This window comes from Leptidea sinapis, chromosome 25, assembly GCF_905404315.1.
Source record: "Leptidea sinapis chromosome 25, ilLepSina1.1, whole genome shotgun sequence".
In the NCBI taxonomy this organism is placed as follows: domain Eukaryota; kingdom Metazoa; phylum Arthropoda; class Insecta; order Lepidoptera; family Pieridae; genus Leptidea; species Leptidea sinapis.
The window spans coordinates 12,381,248-12,402,917 of NC_066289.1; the positions used below are offsets into that span (position 1 = coordinate 12,381,248).

At 32.8% G+C, this 21,670-nt stretch overlaps 1 protein-coding gene across 9 annotated transcripts in view; it reads left to right on the forward strand.

Moving 5' to 3' along the window:
- The first annotated feature begins 4,362 nt into the window (after positions 1–4,362).
- The window catches only part of LOC126971948 (carbohydrate sulfotransferase 11), a 59,408-nt gene continuing 42,100 nt past the window's right edge, over positions 4,363–21,670 (forward strand). The window contains exons 1-3 of one of the 9 annotated variants that reach the window (XM_050818477.1): positions 4,363–4,460; positions 17,296–17,550; positions 18,494–18,559. In XM_050818477.1, coding sequence (XP_050674434.1) covers positions 17,389–17,550; positions 18,494–18,559 — 228 coding nt within the window. In that variant the 5' untranslated portion in view covers positions 4,363–4,460; positions 17,296–17,388. Of the gene's footprint in view, positions 4,580–4,609; positions 4,628–17,026; positions 17,551–18,493; positions 18,560–21,670 lie in introns of those variants that run through there. The other 8 variants (XM_050818473.1, XM_050818475.1, XM_050818470.1 and 5 more) reach the window with 8 other exon arrangements.

The window sequence follows — 21,670 nt, forward strand, 5'->3', positions numbered from 1 at the left end:
AACATTTGACCAAGTCCATCGCAGAGCTACTTGAACTGTCAGAGATCCAGTGCTCTGTAAACGGCTATATCACTTAGTGTTGCGTATACACATAGCGATGTGTATACGCAAAGAAGCGTCTTTGCGTATCTTCTACCGCATTTATCATGAAGAAATAACCGAAACTCCAACTGATCTACTGCAGAATATTTAGCTTATTGGCAGTAATATTTCTGTTTATGACGTTAATGATTATTATTCATTATTATTATCGATGAAATGTGGGAAGGGGGAGGGATGACTATCATGTGACCCAAATAGCCCTTTGATGGCTATCATAAAAACATCACATGTGTTACAGTAGCACAGCTTGACATATTTTGTGTGATTGATATGTTTATCAATGTACTGATAACATTGGGATATACCGAATCTCTTATCATGAGTCTTACGAAATGAATATTATATTACATTAAATTTTTCGAGTCGAGGACATTGGACAGCTAGAATAACAATGGTTCGTGGGCTTAATCCTATCTGTAGTCAAGAATATTGCGAAATCCAAAAGTAATTTAAGTGAAACCCGTCTGTAACATTTTATACTTCATATGTAAAAACAATCTTGTCCAACTTCGAGGGAAATGCGTAGGTATCGGATACATTTACTTTGTATTTCTTAGCTTCCTCCAATAGTTTCTACTGTAGCCATGAATTAAATATCCAAATGTTTGCCAATATTTTGAGGATTTTCTATAATGACTTCATGGAAGCGGTTTCACAGTGACACTGAGGTACATATTAAATCTTTTCAGTGGGAGGGTTACTGGCTAGTAGTAGAATTGTGCAAGGATTGCTTCTGTTCACCGTAGCTATTAAAGTTACTGGGCCTTATTAGAGCTTAACATCTCAAAGACTTAACATCTCAAAACTCAAAGGGACAAGCAGCAAGCAATTTTGTTTTTTTCAATATCCTGAGTGGCACTGCATAGGGCATGGTTAATCGCTTACCAACAGACGAACGTCTTGTTGTCACAATTTTCGTCTTCTCTCTAGCAAGTACTCTGTGGTTTTACTAGCGTATTGGTTAGTGCATGAAAAATAATAGGACTTTTTTTGTAGATGTTCCACTCGCGGATAAAACATTTTACTTATTAAATGGCTTACTTGATAAAAAAAAATCATGATTTAAAAGTATATTGGTACGGGCAGCAAGCTCGTGACGTCGTCCCCGTACACGCTATAGAGCAGCAAAAAATAATGGATGTAGCGTGATAACATGTTGTTGTAGCAATAAAATATATTAGGTATTTATAGGTCAGCTACAAAATAATAAACTGAAGATGATGTCCTATTCCAAGGTAAAAGCCATAACTATTTCAAATTTCAGGCAAACCGTTTCAGCCATTTTGGTATGAAAGAGCAACAAACATCCAAAGTTACTAACTATCGTCTTTATAATATTAGTAAGGTTGCTAAATCCAGGCGCTGCCAACGAATTAGCCAGTCTGGCTGCCTGGAGACACTACCATCTATTGATTTATTTTATTTTATTCGGGAAACAAACAACAACTTAATACACTTAAAAAATAAAACTTAATATAAATCACTGACCAATAAAAGTTTCCACAATTAAATAGTACATAGAAAAATGCGAGCAAATTAATTACAATTTAAAAGTACCTATTTGTAATGAAAATAATAAATATTAATTAAATATATTGAATTGAAAATTAGAAAAAAAAAATATAGAAAATTATAGATGATTTTAGTAATAATATTAATAATAGCATACATTATTAAGTTAATAAAGAGATGCAATATTATTTAATACTAATGAGAATAAATTAAAACTAAGACATTGTCTTAATTTGTTCAATCAACTTCTGTATCGACCCTGAAAAGTAATCAATTGAACAGAATTCTTTGTTGTATAGGTACTGAACAAGAACGATGAATGAAGGCATTTTGTGCATAGTTAGTTCGTGTAGTATGTAAATTAAATAAAGATTTAATTCGCGAAGATTGTCTTTGATATGATTAATTAAATCAATTTATTTTGATGAATGATATTATTAAATGATATATTATGATTGATATGATTAAATGTACATGTTTTAAGTATTGAAATATAATAGAATCGTAATTTTTGTAAGGAAGTATACTTCATTATATCTATATCAGCATTAATATAGTACATACCGAGTATGATTTTCCAGTATGAATCCATCTTTCTTCCTATGAAGCCCTCCCAATGCCAAACATGAATGCTCGCATAGTTCAATTAACCCATGTTTCGCCTTGAGTTGATTAGTAGTCTCCGAAACGGTTGTCACAATGTTTACATCATACACATTGTTGCTAACAAATTTTTAGCCCCGATTTATTTAAGTGGGAATACTAAAGATTGAAAGTTGCTCCATTTCAATTTTTATAATTTACAAATCTCAAATTGAAAAATGTTCCGTTGTTTCTGGCGTTCCTAATCGTGTGTTTCACTTTGAGAAATGATCTGCTGTGTTGTATTCCCGCACCAGTATGACTTAGGGATCTTAAATTCTAAAATAAACTTCCATCTCAAAAGCCGGTAATGCATTTCTTGACCTCTGTTATTCCTTATGTCCATGGCGGTTCATGTTTTACATTATATCAGGTAAGACTAGTTTGCTTAGTAGGTTCTAATATTTAAATGTCGCAAACGTCAGAAAATTTTAGGAACCAACTTCAACTTGTTACTTTTGTGTTACAGTAATGCGCGCGCATCTTAAAATTTTTACTATCATCATTTTTTCATAACGCGCCTAAAGAAGTACAACTTCAAAAATAATCCCATAAAAATAATTTGACTCACGCAATCGGGTAAAAATAAGTCTTTGTGGAAAATCATAGAGGCGTCTCGTAAATCTTGTGATAATTTGGCATGAAATATCATGAGTTCCTCCTGAAAAGGTCACGAAAGTAATGTAAAAACAGATAAAATTACACGCGTTTTAATCCTTTAAATAGTGTTTTATTTAAATGAAATCTCAGAGCAAAACAGCACATCACAATACAGAGAGGCTGAGGACAAAAAAAAGACAAAGTAATCTGGATAAATCATTCGAACAATAATTTTTATGTGTAAAAGATAAAGATTGCAGATATGCAAATGTAGCACAAACTGTGAAATTAATAAACGCGAATTAAAGTTATCTTACCTTTGTCACTACAGTTCTAGTTGATTAATATTTTATTTTACGTGATCGTGGTATGACGTGACTTGGTACGTAGCTGCTAGGTGCTGCAGCACGTATAGCACGCGGAACGGTTTAACTTACCTGCTTAACAGATTTCAGCTTTCTATTGCATGTTAAGAACACCAGCCTACATACATTAGGCATAAATGTTATAATAACCCGACAGGTTGCATAGTCAGAGTCGAACAGTTCATTATCTCATGAGCATTATCTAGATTGTGGGAATAAAATGAAATTATTAAAAGGTATAAAATGCTTGGACATTTAAGTAACTTTCAATACAAAATGAATTAGTCTATTTGATAATAATATATATATATGTAAATTAATATACTTTTATGACATTGAATTTGTTAATATTATACATAGGTACTAAATGAATTATTAAGTTATTTACGTCTCATATTATAATATCTTAAAATTTCATTTTATAAATATTATTGATATCATTGTAAAATCCGACATGTTTCGGTATAACAGTACGAGTAGTGTTTAGACAATTTTGTAACATATTTTGCATGTCAATTGACGAAACATATTGGATTATCCATTATATTGTTAACATCTTAAGTACAATGTTTCCTGCAAATAAAATTTCATTTCATTTACAACTTGTGGCGGTGACGTGAGTGTGTTTATCCCCATTCCTAAAATATGGTTGAGGGGAGGCGATGGCTGATGGAGGATCGTGACCAAATATAGAAACAGTCCAAGACTCCCTTTGTTTTGTAAATTTTTATATTATTTGATTAATTTTACCATCAAAGTCCGATATCGTGTTTTATTTACAGTATAAACGCACCGATTTGTAACACTTTGACATAAATATACCCAGCTGTAACAAGAAGGATTGCTATCATTGTTAAATTGTTGGACGACGGCGTAATTTATTCCCGCACTTACCGACATACGAACATACACACGCAGTCAAACAATCATCGTGAGCTCCTGGGAACAAGGTTACACCATCTGTTAGCCGTTTAGGAGTTGAGACAACTTACCGGCACGCATGCGTGTGATTTTTAAATGAAATTAGAATACGCAAGGGAATGCGACGATTGTTATGCATTAGTCATTCCGTTTTGGCATTCAGAGCTGCTGTTGCCAGGATACTTTGCCAAGAAAATGCTGCACTGCAGTACGCTTCTTGCAGTGAACGCCGTGCCAAAGTATTCGGTCCCTCCATTCATTGTCAAGAGGTCGATACGGCTTACGGTAGTATAACCGCGACAGTGTTACGGCGTGGATGTATGTCCCAAGTCATTTCGTATCCGTTTTGACATCTGCGATAATGCAATAGCTTTATTTATAAACAAACAATTTTGCATAATTTGCTCAAAGGTTATGTGTGTTGTGCCGTTGTTAAAGTGAGATTTTTATAATTTATTTTAAATCAATTGTGTTGTCTTTCGTAAGTGAGTAGAGATATATGGAAGAGTTTAATGTAAATCTTTAGAGATTGTGGTATTCCGATGATTCTGTTTGAAATTTAAATTACTGTTTTCTATTCATAGTTGATTAAATCTTGTGTATTTAGATACGGTTTTCGCTCTTTGATTGAAATGACAATTTGACGAGTGGGTACTACGCTTGGTTAATTGTTACGTAAATTAATTTTTAAATAAATTTAAAAAATATTATCACATAATTATTAACGTCCGTCAAATGTGTGTTGATTTGCACGTACCTGCTATATTTTGCTAAATTTCTGTAAGCTCAATGAATAGACTCGATTGACGGTGCCCTATCGATATTGACACGGTGACCCTACCTACTAACAGGTGAACCCCGACCCGACTAAATGGCTATTAAGAAAGTACCTGATTAGATTTAGATATTATCGTGGGAAGGACAAACGAGGCACTCAACAACTTACGAGTATTTAGATATAGATTATCCCTAGGTAGGTTATATTATTATAAAAATCTTATACATCTATACTCTAAGAATATAACAACTGGTGTAGTATCAGTAGGTACTACAACATTAATATATTATTTTATATGTACCTACTTAGATATAGCCTGCGGCGTAGATTCCTGTGGCAAGTTCAATACTCAAGTTTCGCATTTCATGGAGTTCACAAAAAGTTTATTATATAAACGTGATAACTTTGTATTTAACAAAGATTTAGAGTTTACAACATTGTTATATTCCAAAAAACGTTGTTATTTTGACAATACTAATACTATTCTAGTACTAAACCCTCTTACTCTTACTTGTCTGGGTATCTTAGCAAAGTATTTTTAAATAATATCCCTTCCATAACGCTATAATCAAATCAAATCAAAATCACTTTATTTATTTAGATAAAGGAAATGACCACCACTTCGGAAAAGATTGAGCTTCAATGAGAAGTGACGAGAACGATTTATAAGAAACCAATAACTGCATATACTTTTTTAATTTCTTGAAACTTTGACGGAAATCGATCTGAATGATTTTTCAAAAAAAATTACATTCTGTATTATTGAACCAATGGACTCTGTTAAGTATGAATCTTTGCAAAAATATGTATTACTAAAAAAGATTTAACCGGTATTAATGTGTTTGGGTATTTAACTGTTCCCTCATAATTTCTAAACGCACCTCAGCTGTGAGCTAAACATATTTTCTCTCCATATATTCCCAAAATATATATTAATTATAATATAACACATACGAAGGGGAAAGGTTATGAAGTCTTTCAATTTTGAGACATAAATCTACGGAAGTTTATTTCTAGATCATCCGAGTAAAACAATAACATATTAAGAGACAGAAGTAAATCGACTTTGCAAACATATTTATGTAACTGCAAAAATATTTTACCAAAAATTTTTATAATTGCCATAATAATTTTAACAAACCTTAAATATGAAATAAAAATACGTTCTCATGCGAAAATATTATTTTAAACTATTAAATATTAACCATCTATTAAAAATAACAACTTTGCGTAACATATTGTATATACATGTTATAAAAAAAACACTGACACGGTTCACGTCGGCTCCGCGATAAAAAACGTTTTAAAATTGTAATATAGTCAGTTCAGTTAAAGAAACTAGTTTTGTGAAGTTCTACGAAGTGTGTGACTCTGAATATACCATTTTCTAAGTTAAACGTAAGTGATTACAAGTATAAACGTTGTTTCGAAATTCAAAACAAAAGTTTTATTTATGTGAAAAGATAATAATTGACATTTTATATGAGGGTGATTCTAAAAATCACAGTGATATTGCTCAAAACAATTAACGTCAATGAATAGCTGTCACCTGTCACTCAAGACCAATCACCGTCATATCATACAAATATTCACAAGCATTAGTATCGCATCAATAGCTACTCACAGTATAACAAAGAATACGCTTCAATACCGTCACCGTCACCATAATTTTTTTTTTTTTTTCTCTTTTTTTCTTTGTATTTGTATATTTTTTTTTTACTTAATTTTGTATAATGCCGCTAATGAAAACCAAATTTGAATGTTGTAACAGACAACTAAACTCTATAGAATTCGTAATTTGTCACATCTGCAAGAAGAAATACCACCACGCTTGTATTAACACTACAAAAATACTCTTCACTGACCTGAGTGAACAGTATAAGGCTACATGGTCCTGCCCAGCATGCGCCCGCCCAAAAAAAGATAATACCAATACACCGGTTAGGGGATCTCCGCTACCACGTGAAACCACCTCAGAAAGCATATTAACCAACGCAACCTCCGCCGTAGGTCCTGAAGCCTTACGTAGGATTATTCGTGAAGAGTTAAACTCGGTGCTGGATTCATTCAAAATAAATATTTTGGAACGTCTAAAGTCTGAAACAAAGCAAGTTATTGATCAAGTGTCCTGCATCACAGCTTCCTTGAATTTTCTCGAGCAGAAGTACGAAGCTACTGTCACAGATCTGTCTGAAAAAACCAAGTTAATTAACCAGCTTCAAACTGATAACGTAAACCTGACAACAGTAGTAAGGGCTTTGGAAACCAGATTAGTGTCTATGGAAACACAATCCCGTGCAGCAAACATAGAAATTCACTGCATCCCTGAATTCAAAACTGAAAGTCTACCAACCACAATTAATCAACTTGCTACCGCAATAAATTTTAATCTATCCAATACGGACTTAGTTGCATGTTCAAGGATTGCTAAGACTAACAAGGAATCCTCTCGACCACGAACCGTCCTCGTGAAGTTTTCTAGCCCTAGGATTCGTGACTCATTTTTTGCCGCTGCTCTAAATTTCAATAGAAAAGTGAAGTGCAACGAAGACAAATTGAACACAAGCCATCTAGGTATTAGCGGTGAAAAAAAACCCATTTACATTGGTGAGCATCTGCCACTTGCAGTTAAAACATTGCACGCCAAAGCCCGCATAAAAGCTAGAGAACTTAATTACAGATTTGTTTGGGTCAAAAACGGTAAAATATTTATGCGTAAGTGTCCTAATTCTAATTATAAGTATATTAAAGATTCCGATTGCCTAAACAATATTACTGCTTAGCTTGAATGGTTATCCCTCAGTTATATTCAAACAAAGTCAAATCCCTTAGTTGCTACTATCAAAACGTTAGAGGTCTAAACTGTACTCTACAAAATTTTCGACAGCGAGTTATTTGTAATAATTTTGATCTAATTGTCTTAACTGAAACATGGCTGAACAGTAGCGTTTTTGATTCCGAAATCCTTGATGATCGATATGTGGTTTACAGAAGGGATCGCGAAACTTGTGCCTTAGCGAAACATAAAAAGTCGGGTGGAGGAGTTCTCATAGCTGTATCTAAACTGCTCCAGTCTCAACGGCAGCTTGAATGGGAAAGTAATAATGAGGATTTATGGGTCTCAGTCAATACTGACTCCTATACAGGAGGAATAAAAAAACTTAATTTATGTGGCATTTATCTTCCACCACCTGTTAGCAAGACAACAATTGAAGCATTTATTGAAAATGTCAATATGGTTCTAGATTCCCTTCCCGAATCATATGAAGACTCCACCTTAATACTAGGCGATTTAAATTTGAAATCAATCACGTGGTTTTCCGAAGACGGTAGCACAAATATTGCCAACAATGGAAACTCTGCCATTAATAGGTTATTTATTGATTTTCTCCAAGTGAGTGGTTTCACTCAATGTAATGGTGTGCTAAACTTTAAGGGCAATTCTCTCGACCTCGTATTGGGCAATGAACATACAGTAACAGTAACTGAATGCGTATCTCCATTGCGGGATGTAGACCCATATCACCCTCCGCTTCATATTAATATCCGTACTAGCTTACCAAAATACAACAGTTTCATGAAATCTCGATACAGATACAATTTCTTCAAATCTAACTTTACAAATATTATAAATAACCTCAACCAAGTGAATTGGCTTGAAGAACTGAACAAATGCAAGAATGTTAATATAATGATTGAAAAATTTTATATAATTCTAGAATCTGTAATTGAAAAGCACGTGCCTAAAACCAAATCACGCAGCTGTAAATATCCTGTTTGGTTTCCACCTAATCTCATACGCCTGCTTAGGCTGAAAAATAAATGTCACAATACAGTATCCTAAATGAAAGAATCACTAAAGTCCATAGCATACGCGATTTGGGAGTAACACTTGATTCTAAACTTAATTTTATTGAGCATGTTGACAACATCCTTGCATCAGCCTCTAAGTCTCTAGGATTTGTAATGAGAAACGCCAAAGATTTTAGAAAAATATCCACAATAAGAGTCCTTTTTAATAGCTTTGTGAGATCTAAGTTGGAATACTGTTCCCAAGTATGGTGCCCTGACTATAATATCCACAGTGACAGGATTGAAAGGCTTCAAAAGAAAATAATCCGCTACCTCACCTACCGTACGCCTGACGTACGAGACTTGATCTCGTATAACGATCGTTTGCGTCATTTTCAAACCCTTTCATTAAAATCCCGCCGTTTATACTTAGATATGACTTTTCTGTACAAAATAATAAACAGTAAAATTGAGTGTCCTGCTCTATTGAGTTTGTTTGACATCAATATTCCCCATCGACCTCCTCGTAAGGCAACTGCATTGTTTAAAATCCCACTCCGCAGAACGAGGCTTGGAGCCAATTCAACTTTAGTAAGGCTTTCGCGGTCATACAATTATCTATCTTCAAGGATTGAGGGTTTAGACATTAACCATAATTCTGAAAATGAATTTAGGCGTAGGCTTTGTAATTTTTTAAATACTAATTTAATATAAATTTGTTCTTTAAGTGTACCTTTCTTTTTATTTGTGTAGAAATAGTTGTAGAATATGTTTTAGATTTATATAATACGTTATTAGTATCTAGCCGACAATTAACGTCAAAAAGTATGTGTTTTTTTATTTACTAATTTAATTTAAATATGTTCTTATATATTTTTCTTCTTATATGTGTAGAAGTAAATGTAAAATATTTGTTAGATACAAACAATCGTCATAAAATTATGTTTCATACATGTCCGATTGCCTGTAAGTAGAATCGCAATTATCAGTTTTTTAAGTATGCTGTAATTATAGTGGAATGTATGTTGTAGTTTCTGTAGGTAATCTTAAATAAATAAATAAATAAATATTATACTTATTTAATATAATGTTCAGGGGATAGTCTAGTAAATTTTGATTGGGAATTGATAAAAAATGACAGACTGAAAATTTCTTGCCACATCTTTTCATTAAACTTAATTTTTCCGAACTTGTGGTAAATGGTATTTGACATTCGTAAGCGAAGTTTTTTTTTAGAAATTAATTTGAACTGACTGAAAGCTTAAAGATTTTCTTCTCAGACCATGGCTTTGAGAACCGTCGTTGCGGCAGCCTTTCTTTCCGAAACTCTGATCGTACGGTATGGCTGAGATCGACGCGATTATGTCGCTCGCTCGTTCTGTCAATGCGTATTATTTTACATGTAGCAATAGATTGCTTATAATTAGGATGATTTGAATGAGTTTATCTGAAAGCTATTGAAACAAGCTATAAGACCATTATTTTGCAATAAACCATTTTATAAACAAAATAAGGATCAGAACTTGGTGAGGGAATAGTGTGCCTTTTTCCTCTGGTGTTGCAAGAGAATGTGGGCCTCGGTGATACCTTACATCAGGAGACGGTACGCTCGTTTGTCCTCCTCTTCCATAAATAAAAAAATAAAAGTCATAATTACATATGATTCATATGTATGTTATACAACAAATAAAATAGTTGTCGTCTCTCTCACACAAACATCGGACAAAATACACATCACCCCCCCTTTTCCCAGTCTTAATTTGAACTTGATATTTCATTGTGATTCTTCTGCTTAGTTTTAATATAAGTACCTATAAATAGTTTACCTATTTCAATCAACTGAGCAAATAAAAAATGAACTAGATGACCTTGAGAAGCTGTTAGTCGAAGTCCTGTGAGGATAATGTCACCGGTTGACCTTCGGAATCACTTTGTGAATCATAATATTAACTTCGTAGAACCAACTGTTCTACGATACACTTCAGTTTATTGTTCGAAGCCAACAATTCAATGGACGATGTACTTTCTACTTTCGTTTACTACTTGAAAGTTTATATAACAATTCTCACAAACTATACAAAACTATACTTGGCCAAATGCAACATTCGTACTATAAATAATTTACTTCTTTTAATTCTAACTGAACAATTTACTATGTTTAAATTCTTTAACTAGCTGCTTTCCTTGACTACGTCCGTGTGGACGCTATAAACCAGCAAAACTACGATATCTGCATTATGTAACCTGTATTGTGTATATAACTAATGTTCATGCAAAGTTTGAATAAAATCTAATCGTCGTTTTCGCATTTTGCCCGGATATACTTTATACAGACAAACATACAAAAACTCTATAAACTACTTTTTTGGTTTCGATAATGTTAAAAGAACACACGGCATACGTAGTATAATTTAAAAAAAAAAGTCTTTATTATATTTTTTTGTTATATTTGCTTTCGTTAAAAAGATTGTAATGAATTTTTTCGTAATATTGTTACTCTACGTAACGGTATAAGTTGGAAATTGTCCCAACAACGTTTATAAAGGACTCGGATTCCTGCGCGAATTTGTGATTGTGCAAAAATCAAATTTATAGAAATCCCTAAGTATCTCATAGGATCAAATTAAATAAAAAAGAACGGACGGTGAGGCATATAAAGCCGCCGCCAACAAGAAATAAGTTTTGAATGGCAATATAAGAAAATTATCGCAAAAACTTTAATTATAATAATTATTATAATTAAATAAAAGATTATATTTAACCCGCGTATAAATTTAAATACGTGTGATGTGCACAATACATAATATATATTTTATCTTGCCTCAGTTGGATTGTTTCACAACTGCTATTAATGTTCCGTCTCTCTCTTTTATAAATCTAACGCATAGACTTACGATATATCAGCGTATAGACGAGCTGACAGCCAGATAGTGCGTAATCAATTTTGATTTCTCAATGTGTGCGTTAGCTAGTAGTTGTATATTCAAGATACTAAGGACATAACGCCTATGTGGTTGACTTTTTACGACTTGTTAATGAAAATCGGTTACGATAGGTTTTTTTATGGAGGAGGTCAAAAGAATATTTAGGGGAGAGGTGGTAAAAGCAGTGGAATCTTCTATATTTCTTGGAAGCTGCGCGCGCGAATCGGGTCGCATCGGACGTTTTCGATTGAGCGTGAGACATATATTATTATGTGATTACCACAATGATGAGTACGTTCATGTGTAACAATTGTCATCTCGTTATTTACATTTTAATCCATATTTTTATAAAAAAGAAGCCCGCTGAGATTCTTGCGCCCGTTCTTCTCAGGTCTGAGGCAGTCTATTTCTAATGGATGATAGTTTTTGACGTTTAATAAGTGAATTTGAATCATATTTTGAATAAAAATATTTGAATTTGAAAAATATGGGTGTTGTTAAAGTAAGTGATCACCGCAGCCCATACTCTCTTGTAACATCAGAGGAACCATCAGTGCGTTGCCTACCTTTTATCAGTGGGAGGCTCCTTTGCAAAGTAAGCCGGCTAAATTAAGGGTACCACAACGGCGCCTATTACCGCCGTGAATCATGTGTAAACATTACTGTGTTTCGGTGTGAAGGGCGCCTTAGCTAGTGAAATTACTAGGCAAATGAGACTTAACACCTTAGATATGTCTCAAGGTGACGAGTGCAATTGTAGTGCCGCTCAGAATTTTTGGGTTTTTCATGAATCCGGATCGGCACTACGTTGTAATGGGTAGGGCGTCAATCACCATCAGCTGAACTTCCTACTTGTCTCGTCCCTTATTTTCATTAAAATAAAAAATACAAAATCGTTGAATAAACGTGCCTATGGCAGAATAAGAATAATGGTACCAGTACATATACAAGATATAATTTTACTATAAACATATGCTATACATTAAAATATGTTGATATTCGTACTACTATAACACTTCTGTAATCCCATTAAAAATGTTGTTGTTAAATCGAAAATACCTAAAGTGCAAACTCTGATGACCCCTGAATTCTTGGGAACCCGTTTTAACAATATAATGTCAGCATAAATAGTTGCATAATTCTCGTCATTCTGCTCTGTGATTTTATATGGCAGTACATAATAATTACACTGTGCATCATTCATTTGGCAGTCTTCGATTAAAACTTATCATAATATTTATGAATTAAGTATACTTATGTGTGGACGAATCTTGCATCTGAATTTTGAATCCTGTGCTCTGAAGCCAACGCATTTTTACGATGAGGACTTCAAATTTCTTATAATGTTGCGAGCTTAAAATTTTTGGGGTTTGAAAATGTTTGTTTTATTGAATAGAAGCTTGATTCATTTACATATATAATCATAGATTTGTGGAGCTTACTCCTTTATAATAGTTTTTAGCGCACTGTATGAAAAATAGACGGGTAGTAAAATCAAACGTTAACAAAAATTCACATCTTATAGGGCTCCCCGCTCCTCAGTTTGATTCCAGATCTTTTTTACATTTCCTGAAAACCAATATTTTCCCATTAGCAGACATTGAATAGATGCATTGCATGACGAAGACTGCCACAAAAACTCAACCAAATAACATGCATTCATTGATATAAATAGATACCAAATAATAAGACTACTTTACTACAAAGATACATTATAAAATAATTTTATTAATAACATTGTATGAGAAAATATTCGAAGGGTCGCTCCACACTGAAATAAACAAATATTACGACTACCGTTTAAAATATTACGTTGAATTATTTTAAATTTAACAAGTATTTATGTTCCTTTTTGTATATACGAGTATATTATATTATAATATATAGGTCTTCGAGACCAATTGTGTCTTTAGTTATTAACTTTAAAATTGATTTGACCTTAATGTATGTAAATGTTATTGTTATTAATTTAATTACAGATATTTGTTTAAATAATGATTTAAAAAGAGCGATTGGTAAGTTTCCTGTCGATTCTTCTTAACATTTTCAAATTAATGAATTGCTGAAAAGTTTATATTAAGTATTGCTAGTGAATTTTATTAAAAAAACTTAAACCTAAATAAAATAGCCTTAACTTAATAACTTAACCTATCGACTTCTTATATCGCATGGTAAAACACTTAATAAACAACCGTTATTCGTTTGTTGGACACTATAACAATGAAATTAAAGATTAATTATTGTTGTGTCACATATTCATAAAAATACATTTTTATCGGCTCGTCCCGGCGGAAACAATGATAGTAATCAGTCGGCTTGATAAAACGTTTAAAGTCAGCAGGACTAATTCTGTTATATTTAACAGAATTGGCCGGCTATTATTAGAACTGCAACTCCACTGCTACACGTGTCATTCAGTCGTGCAGTTACAGTGCTAGTTGACGTATTCCACAAATCTTCACTGCACTGCTACTGCACGACTCCTGCAATGATACAAGTAATGTTATCATTCAATCATAATTTATTTCTTACAATGAATGCTCAATGCATGAATGCAGTGTGAGCTCAAAAGAGACATATGCATTAATATAGTTGGTCCGTCAACGAAAAAACTTGAATAGAGCTAATTCTAGTGATTGCAGATATTGTTTCTTAAATATTCTTACCTGAAAATATATTTTGGTTTAATCTAATGGGCTCGCTGCCAATCTAAAAATAAAAAATATAAAACAAATGAAAAATGAAGTGCTAACCAATATAATATTGTAATATACAAACATGAAACTTAGTTTAAGCTGATGAACCCGGGTATGGGCATACTCTAATTAAATAATATAAAAATGTGAGTATCATAGGCTATATTATAATTTATATTAACGTTAAGTAGTCAGTTTTGCGATGCGAGTCAGAGAGAAAACAGTCGAACGAAAACGTTTGTTAGGAACGCTGCTTTAAGGATGAGAGATATTCAGATACAGATTGTTTTGTATATATGCACGCCGTGACATTCAAACACCAAATAATATGGTAAAACTGCTAAATGCGGACAAAGTCGCAGGTAACAGCTAGTATAATTTATTAAAACATTTATACCAAGATTGTAAAAAAAATTAAGCCGTAATGCCCGTTTGTACCTTATAATGGTATTTGTTTGATAACCGCGAGTATTAGTTACTCGGTTGGGTCGAGTTAGTAAGTCTTTTGTTGGGCGATGTAGATGCTTCTACAATATGATCGCAGAAAATATACAAAACAAATGTGTTAAGAAATTTCAAAGAATTGTTAAAAAACGTTTGTGTGGGAAAGCTTACTATAGCATAAACGATTTTCTTAATAACACGACTGGGAAGAAAGCGAACACCCTCAGGCTCTTTAATTATAAATCTTTATTGTACGATATCACATTGTAATCCATATTTTATATTAAAAAAAAAGGCCGCTGAGTTTCATGCGCCCATTCTTCTCAGGTCTGAGGCAGTCTCTTTTGAATGGGTGGTAGTTTTTGACGTTCAATAAGTGATTTTAAATCCTATTTTGAATAAAAATATTTGATTTTGAATTAGATAGTTTATTAAAAATCGCATATTATATATCGGATTTGATATTTATCTAAAAACTAGCTGATTCGACATACGTTGCTCTGTCAATAGATAAACAATGATATTAGTATTCGGGTATAATGTAGCCTAAAGACATCGGTAACGTGCAAAAGTTATTGAGTAAAAATGAAACAAAAACATATTTCTGAATGATTTTTTATTAATTTATAGAAATTAAATTATAAGTATATTTGTGTAAACAGCTTTTACATTACCGCTTTTTATTGCCATTTTTTTAAATGTCAATAGGGATATAGCATGTTATTCTTAAGAGATAGACATATTCCCTCGCGGATTTTTCTGTAAACTTATAAAGATACACAATTCCACCCAATATTATTTTGTTACATAATAACAAAGATAGCGTTTTCGTTGAAAGCTCCCAGACGGCTTATTTTTTTCGACACCTTCAACATGTATCGTATACAATAATGTTTACAAAAACCTTAAAAAAGTATAAACCTATCGCGATAACCACGCTATCCAGTAGTTTTAGAGTTTATCACGAGCAGACAGACGCAGCGGAGGACTTTGTTTTATAATAAGTATTATGTAGTGATATATTATACTAGCTGGTGAGCGGTGCACTTCTCATCAATTAATGAAATGCTTACTAACACAAAATGTCATATCAACATTTTAAATATTTTCTGTTAATTACGAAATTTGTATAAGTACAACAACAAAAATAATTTTTACGTTTCTCCCTGTTCTTATAATGCATAATGTCACAGCAGAACTGTCAAACTGTGCGTCACAAATTATTTATACAGAAATAAAATTTGAAAATAGGAAACACCAAGGGTCACGAATATAAATATAAACTATTCTATCTCTTAAGTTGGATCAAACTACAAGCAGCGTGCGCAAATTTGATTAAAATCCGTTCAGTAGTTCAGGAGTTCATTGCGGACAAACAACGAAACACGACATTGTATAAATAAAAAGATGTATCCGTCCGACCCCTGGGCAAAAAGGCGACGAACAAAGTCATGTCATGTGAATTGGACGTTATTTACTACAGGCAAATTAGCAATAACACGCCATGAGCAAATTGATGTTAGTGCTTCATAATTGTTTATAACGTTGTATTAGCACAGTGGGTATAAAAGCAATTTACTCTTCATTTGATATTTCCTCTCTGAGTCCAGTTCTGTAGATGGTCGGGCATACGGTATAGTTATTTTTGTTGGTGAATTTAATTTAATATTTTATTTTTCAAATATTTTCTATTTCTATATTTTTAACAATATTACCAAAATATATTGCGTAAGCGTGACAAATGAAACAAGAAGTAGTCAAGAAAACTAAACAAAACACACACACACAGATATCCTGTTCCTCTAATATTTTTTTACATATTTTTGTAGACTTATAATATTGTGAACTCTAGATTTTTGGTACTTTTAATAATAATTGGTATGGGAGAGGGTGGCCTTCTGGCTCATGTTTGTACTATTTTACTATTGTTATTGAAACAAATATTTTTCAATTAAATATTACTAGTAACAGTTATTTGAGCAAATTATTCAAAATTGATACTTGGTTTCTTGATATTGTGTCTAAATGTGGCATTCATATATATTAGCGTTCCTTATTGCTTTCTGAATCCATATGTTGTCAAACATTGTCTTATAAGTTCAAAATATTATTTTTTGTAATTAACTTAATGTCTGACAAATAATTTTGAGAGTTTGTTTTCTTTGTATCGATTCTAATTTATACCAATTAATGATTCGTCATTAGCAAAATTTCTACGAAATAGCTAACCGTCCATTTTTGTATAATTAGATTGTACAATGTCATTCCAATCATAGAAGAAGAAGATATTACCTTCTCGATTATTAATGCTAATTTATTAATGATTCTGATAAACCGCATAGTAAATTATATTGAAATCAGTTTGTAATTCACCGAGACGAAAATGTTATTGAAAACGCGAGTGCAAATGTTTGACAAGAACGGCCATCAAAATCAATGAACGATTTATAATTAACGGCAATACTCCATCTAGACACAACTATATCAAGGCTATAGTGCATTAGTGTGTAAATTAATAGAACAATGCCTGGCAAGGATTGCATTGTGAAGTTACTACACGCAAGTTTAAAATAGGTAAAAATATAATGTGAACGGTGAACTAATAATTAGTGATGAACAAACGCGGTCGACGAAGTTCGGGGATGGTAAGGCTGGGGAGGTGTGTAGCGTTCCTGGCTGCTGCAGCATTCCTGCTGCCATTTACAATTCTGCTGATGGTTGCGGATCAGCAGTACAACTTCACTTACAACTCCAGACGCGTCTTCTATCAAGAGGTAAGCTTATTTTTGATTGAGCGCCTTAGAGTATACTAATGTCAAACGCTTGCTGGCCGCTGAATTCGTAATGTTTGTCGTGAAAATTTGTCTACAAATATTACCACAACTTATGTATTAGTTTTTAACAACTTATTTTAAGTCAATTTATATAACAATCATTTGGCTTAAAGAATAGAATAGTCCCGTTATCAGTATCAGTTCAAAATCAATAGATCTAAATATGACCATTCATTCGCATTCCATCACCCAAATACCTCGTGTTGTCAGCCTTGTCAATCCTTAGTTTGGAAAAAATATTTTTTTACTAAAAATTACAATTTTAACCCAGACTGAACTCTTACAAGTTACAAATCACTATTAGCGGGAAACAAAATTCAATCGAAGACTGCCTTCTAATGTTATATAACTTTCAATTGAGAGTTCGAGGCAAAAAAGTAGGTACCTTAACAGGCCAGTCTTTTATGGAATATTGAATATTTTTTTTCTGTTCTGCTAAATATGCATATGAGTGTGAATGTCATTTTGTACCTACTTGTCGAAAAAGAAGTTCATCTATTGAGTATCACTATGACTGTGTCGCAACCACCGCGTCCCTGTGAGCACGGATGATTCATAGCTCCGCGGGCAGGCAGCGTTTGATATTACTTTGGTGTGATATATCACTTTTTTTTAAATTGTAGTGTAGTTTTTTACTGTTTCTTTGCTGATTATATTTCGACGGCAATTATTAAGTTTAGATAAATGTTTGTTCGATAGATTTTTCATTTTTCTCTGTCATTTTTTTTTTGGCAAATAACACCAATATACTATCAGGTACTTTTATTAAAATAATGGTTGTATTTGCCACGCTTGTAATATAGAGCATGTTTGTCATTTAGTGTGTCGTGTCGTGTCGTTAAGTTTTGAAACCAACTCTGTAAACAAATTTTCTTTTTTTCAGAGTGACTTCTATAAAATTAACGGAACATTAATTGAGCCTAATACAACACCTTTTTTACGGACCCAGGTAAAAAAAAACCAAATGATAAATTATAATGCACTCTGCTTAATGGTGAAAAAAGTCTGAGAGACGACTCTGTTCAAACTGTTCTTTGCAATATTGACATTCGGTGTTGGTTTAATCAATGTGGCAATTATTACTAGAGTAATAAATTACAATATGTCTACTGACGACCATTCTGCATGTACATAAATAAGGCTGATTTGATTTTGCATGGTTAGTTAGTTTACTAATTTAGTAATACTTGCCTTTGTAGAATACTAATTTAATGTAAAGTAGTGAACCGCAAAGCATAGATTTAGATCATTTCATCATAGACCTTTCATCATTTATACGTCTAGATAGACCGCTGTAAAAACGTCGAAAAAATTGAGGTTGACTGTTAACCTCTATTTTGAGCAATGTACGCACACTAAAACAATGTGGCATACAAATAGCTACTGTAAGACATAACTTGTCACCCACACTGAAGTAATAAACCTGGCCTGTTTTCATCGGTTGTCTAGCAGCAAGATACAGATCTAGAAAGTTATTCCAGATTTAAAACCTTTTGTCTTTATCTTATCGTCGTCACTACAGAATTACATGACAGAGACAAGTAATTTTAAATTTGGAGTAACTTTTCATCGCGTATTAATTAGAGAGCTAGTGTTTAGTGCGTAAATGTAAATAAACATTACTTATTGTCAAAAGGCGTCCCAATTAGAACACTTACGAGTACGTGTCACGCTACGCGCACACTAACATAATAATATCTGATCCTATTTAACGTTTAATATAATTGCATGGTAATGTACCACATACTCACTTTTGCCTTGTAACATGGATCCAGAGAGAAATAAATTAAAAAGTTTGTAATAAAAGAAATTAAAAATGAATGAAGTTTTGGTAGGATCGACAAATTCATTTACAGGCCGTTTACGAAATGATTCTTCACGACCAAAGGATCGAAAAAATAAAGAATTATTGATTCATTCGTCGCTTTTTGATACAAAGGCTTCTAAAAATAAGTGTTTATCTAAAATTTGTTCCGCTGTTTGTGCATGATGAGTGACAAACATCCTGCTATACAATTTTTTTTACATTTATTGTAATTATTGTGTGTAATTCGGTTTGTATGTTTTTATCACGCTGAAGATAAAATTAAATCTGACAAAGTAAATGACATCAAACATGAAACGCCACAAGATTTTATGAATTATGTTTGAGCAATTTTAGTGAAGGGAAATATAAGGGTCAAATAATGAGAAAAGTGCTCTTTACGATTGTATACGAAATTAAAATGACAGGTAAATGAATGAGTGATAATAAAAATCCAGCCAAATAACTCATGCAACATCTTTGAATCATGTAGTTACCTATAATCACGGACGAGTAAAAAAGAAGGACTCCGCGCCGTGATATTAACAAGTGAAGCACCGTTATGCAAGTGTGTGTGCGGTTACGGGGGATACTAGTTACACAATTTTTCTCCCATAAATAATTATATATGGCCACAAATACTTAAATAGCATCGTTTTTACACTTTTTCACAACGCACGACGGCATTTCTAAAATATTTAATTGAGACGCAAACTGATCTGTCACAGACGATGACAGTTCTCATAATGGTCGCCTATCGGACTATAGTAGTGTAAGTGTGTGCGTGGGGCTATGTATTTACACGTTAATCGGCTTGTTTTGGTGCTAGACTGTTATGTAAGGTGACACGGAGTCCTTATTTTTTACTAGTCCGTGCCTATAATATATATAGTTGGTATTTTTGCAATGACTGCTATAATAGTTTGAAATTGTAAAAAAAAAACAGCGCATTTTTTACTTCGAGAAAAGGAGAACACGCTCTCAATATGCGTCAGTTCAATAATTATACTACTCACAAGTGCTGACCCGGCAATGGTTGTTTTGCCACATTAATATAAACCCCGCGCACGCTCATTGTATGGAATGTCATATTGTGTAATGAAATGTAATTGACTGAATAATTTGTATTGTGCATATATAGGTATTTCCAAGTAAAAAATAAGTTCCAGATAAGAAATTACCCACATTAACACGCTGTATCTTATGTTGTAAGTATTATTCCAATCGGTTCAGTAGCTTTCGCATTTTGCAGTTTAACCTACTAAAAGACGGCTCTCCATTTATTAGTATAAATATATTATAAAATAGTAAAAAGACGCGTCCAGTAGTTAATTCGTCCAAGGTTAAATCACATGAAAGCGGCAAAAGACAAACGGACAGTAGGTATTTATTGTAAATAATCCATTCGGTTCCAATCTTTGAATGAGCTGATATTAAACCATATAAAAATCATCATAAAAATCACTCAGCCATTAACACAGATTGCGTGCTAATTGCTTTCACTCGCCAATACCGAACACTACTGCGGTTTATTAATGAAGTGAAATGGATTCGGAAAACTGATCTCTCAATACAATTACATAAGTTCTATATTTGGATGTTGTAACGTTGCTTTTAATCACAGCGCTTACTCTCAAGAAACTCTCCTCGTTTGTAGTCAGTCCCACTGGTATTGCATCAATTAATCCCCGCTTGGAAACATGGGGACAGACGATAGCCTGACATTTTATTGACGCCAACGAAGCGATTTTTGAGTTTAGTTTAAAGAGGACTCGCGATTACTCTAGCTTTCGTTTCTACTCTACATACATTACTTAGTTTTCAAATAAATTATATTAAATAACTGTTGTTGTTAATAATAATAGTTGTATTTTAATTAAAGTTAACGTGGTTCCTAAATTAAACTTTATTCTAATCATCAAAGCAACAGCGTTGTTCCCAATCAGCGGTTGATTGCGACGAAAAACCGATTTCAATAACACTATTCCAAAACAATAGATATAATATGCACTAAGAAGTATGAAAATAATTGCATAAATACGGAAATATATATATACTAGCTGCCCCAACAGACGTTGTTCTGTAGATAATAAAAAAAATACTGTTTTATAGGAATTTGCCAATAATATTTAAAAACATCAAAAATTATTTCGTAAATGTGACGTGTGTCACTAAATTCTCTCATAGAAAATATGTCCATACAAAACAAATATTGAAAATAAAAATAATTATGGGTCCCAAATCGAAATAAAAACT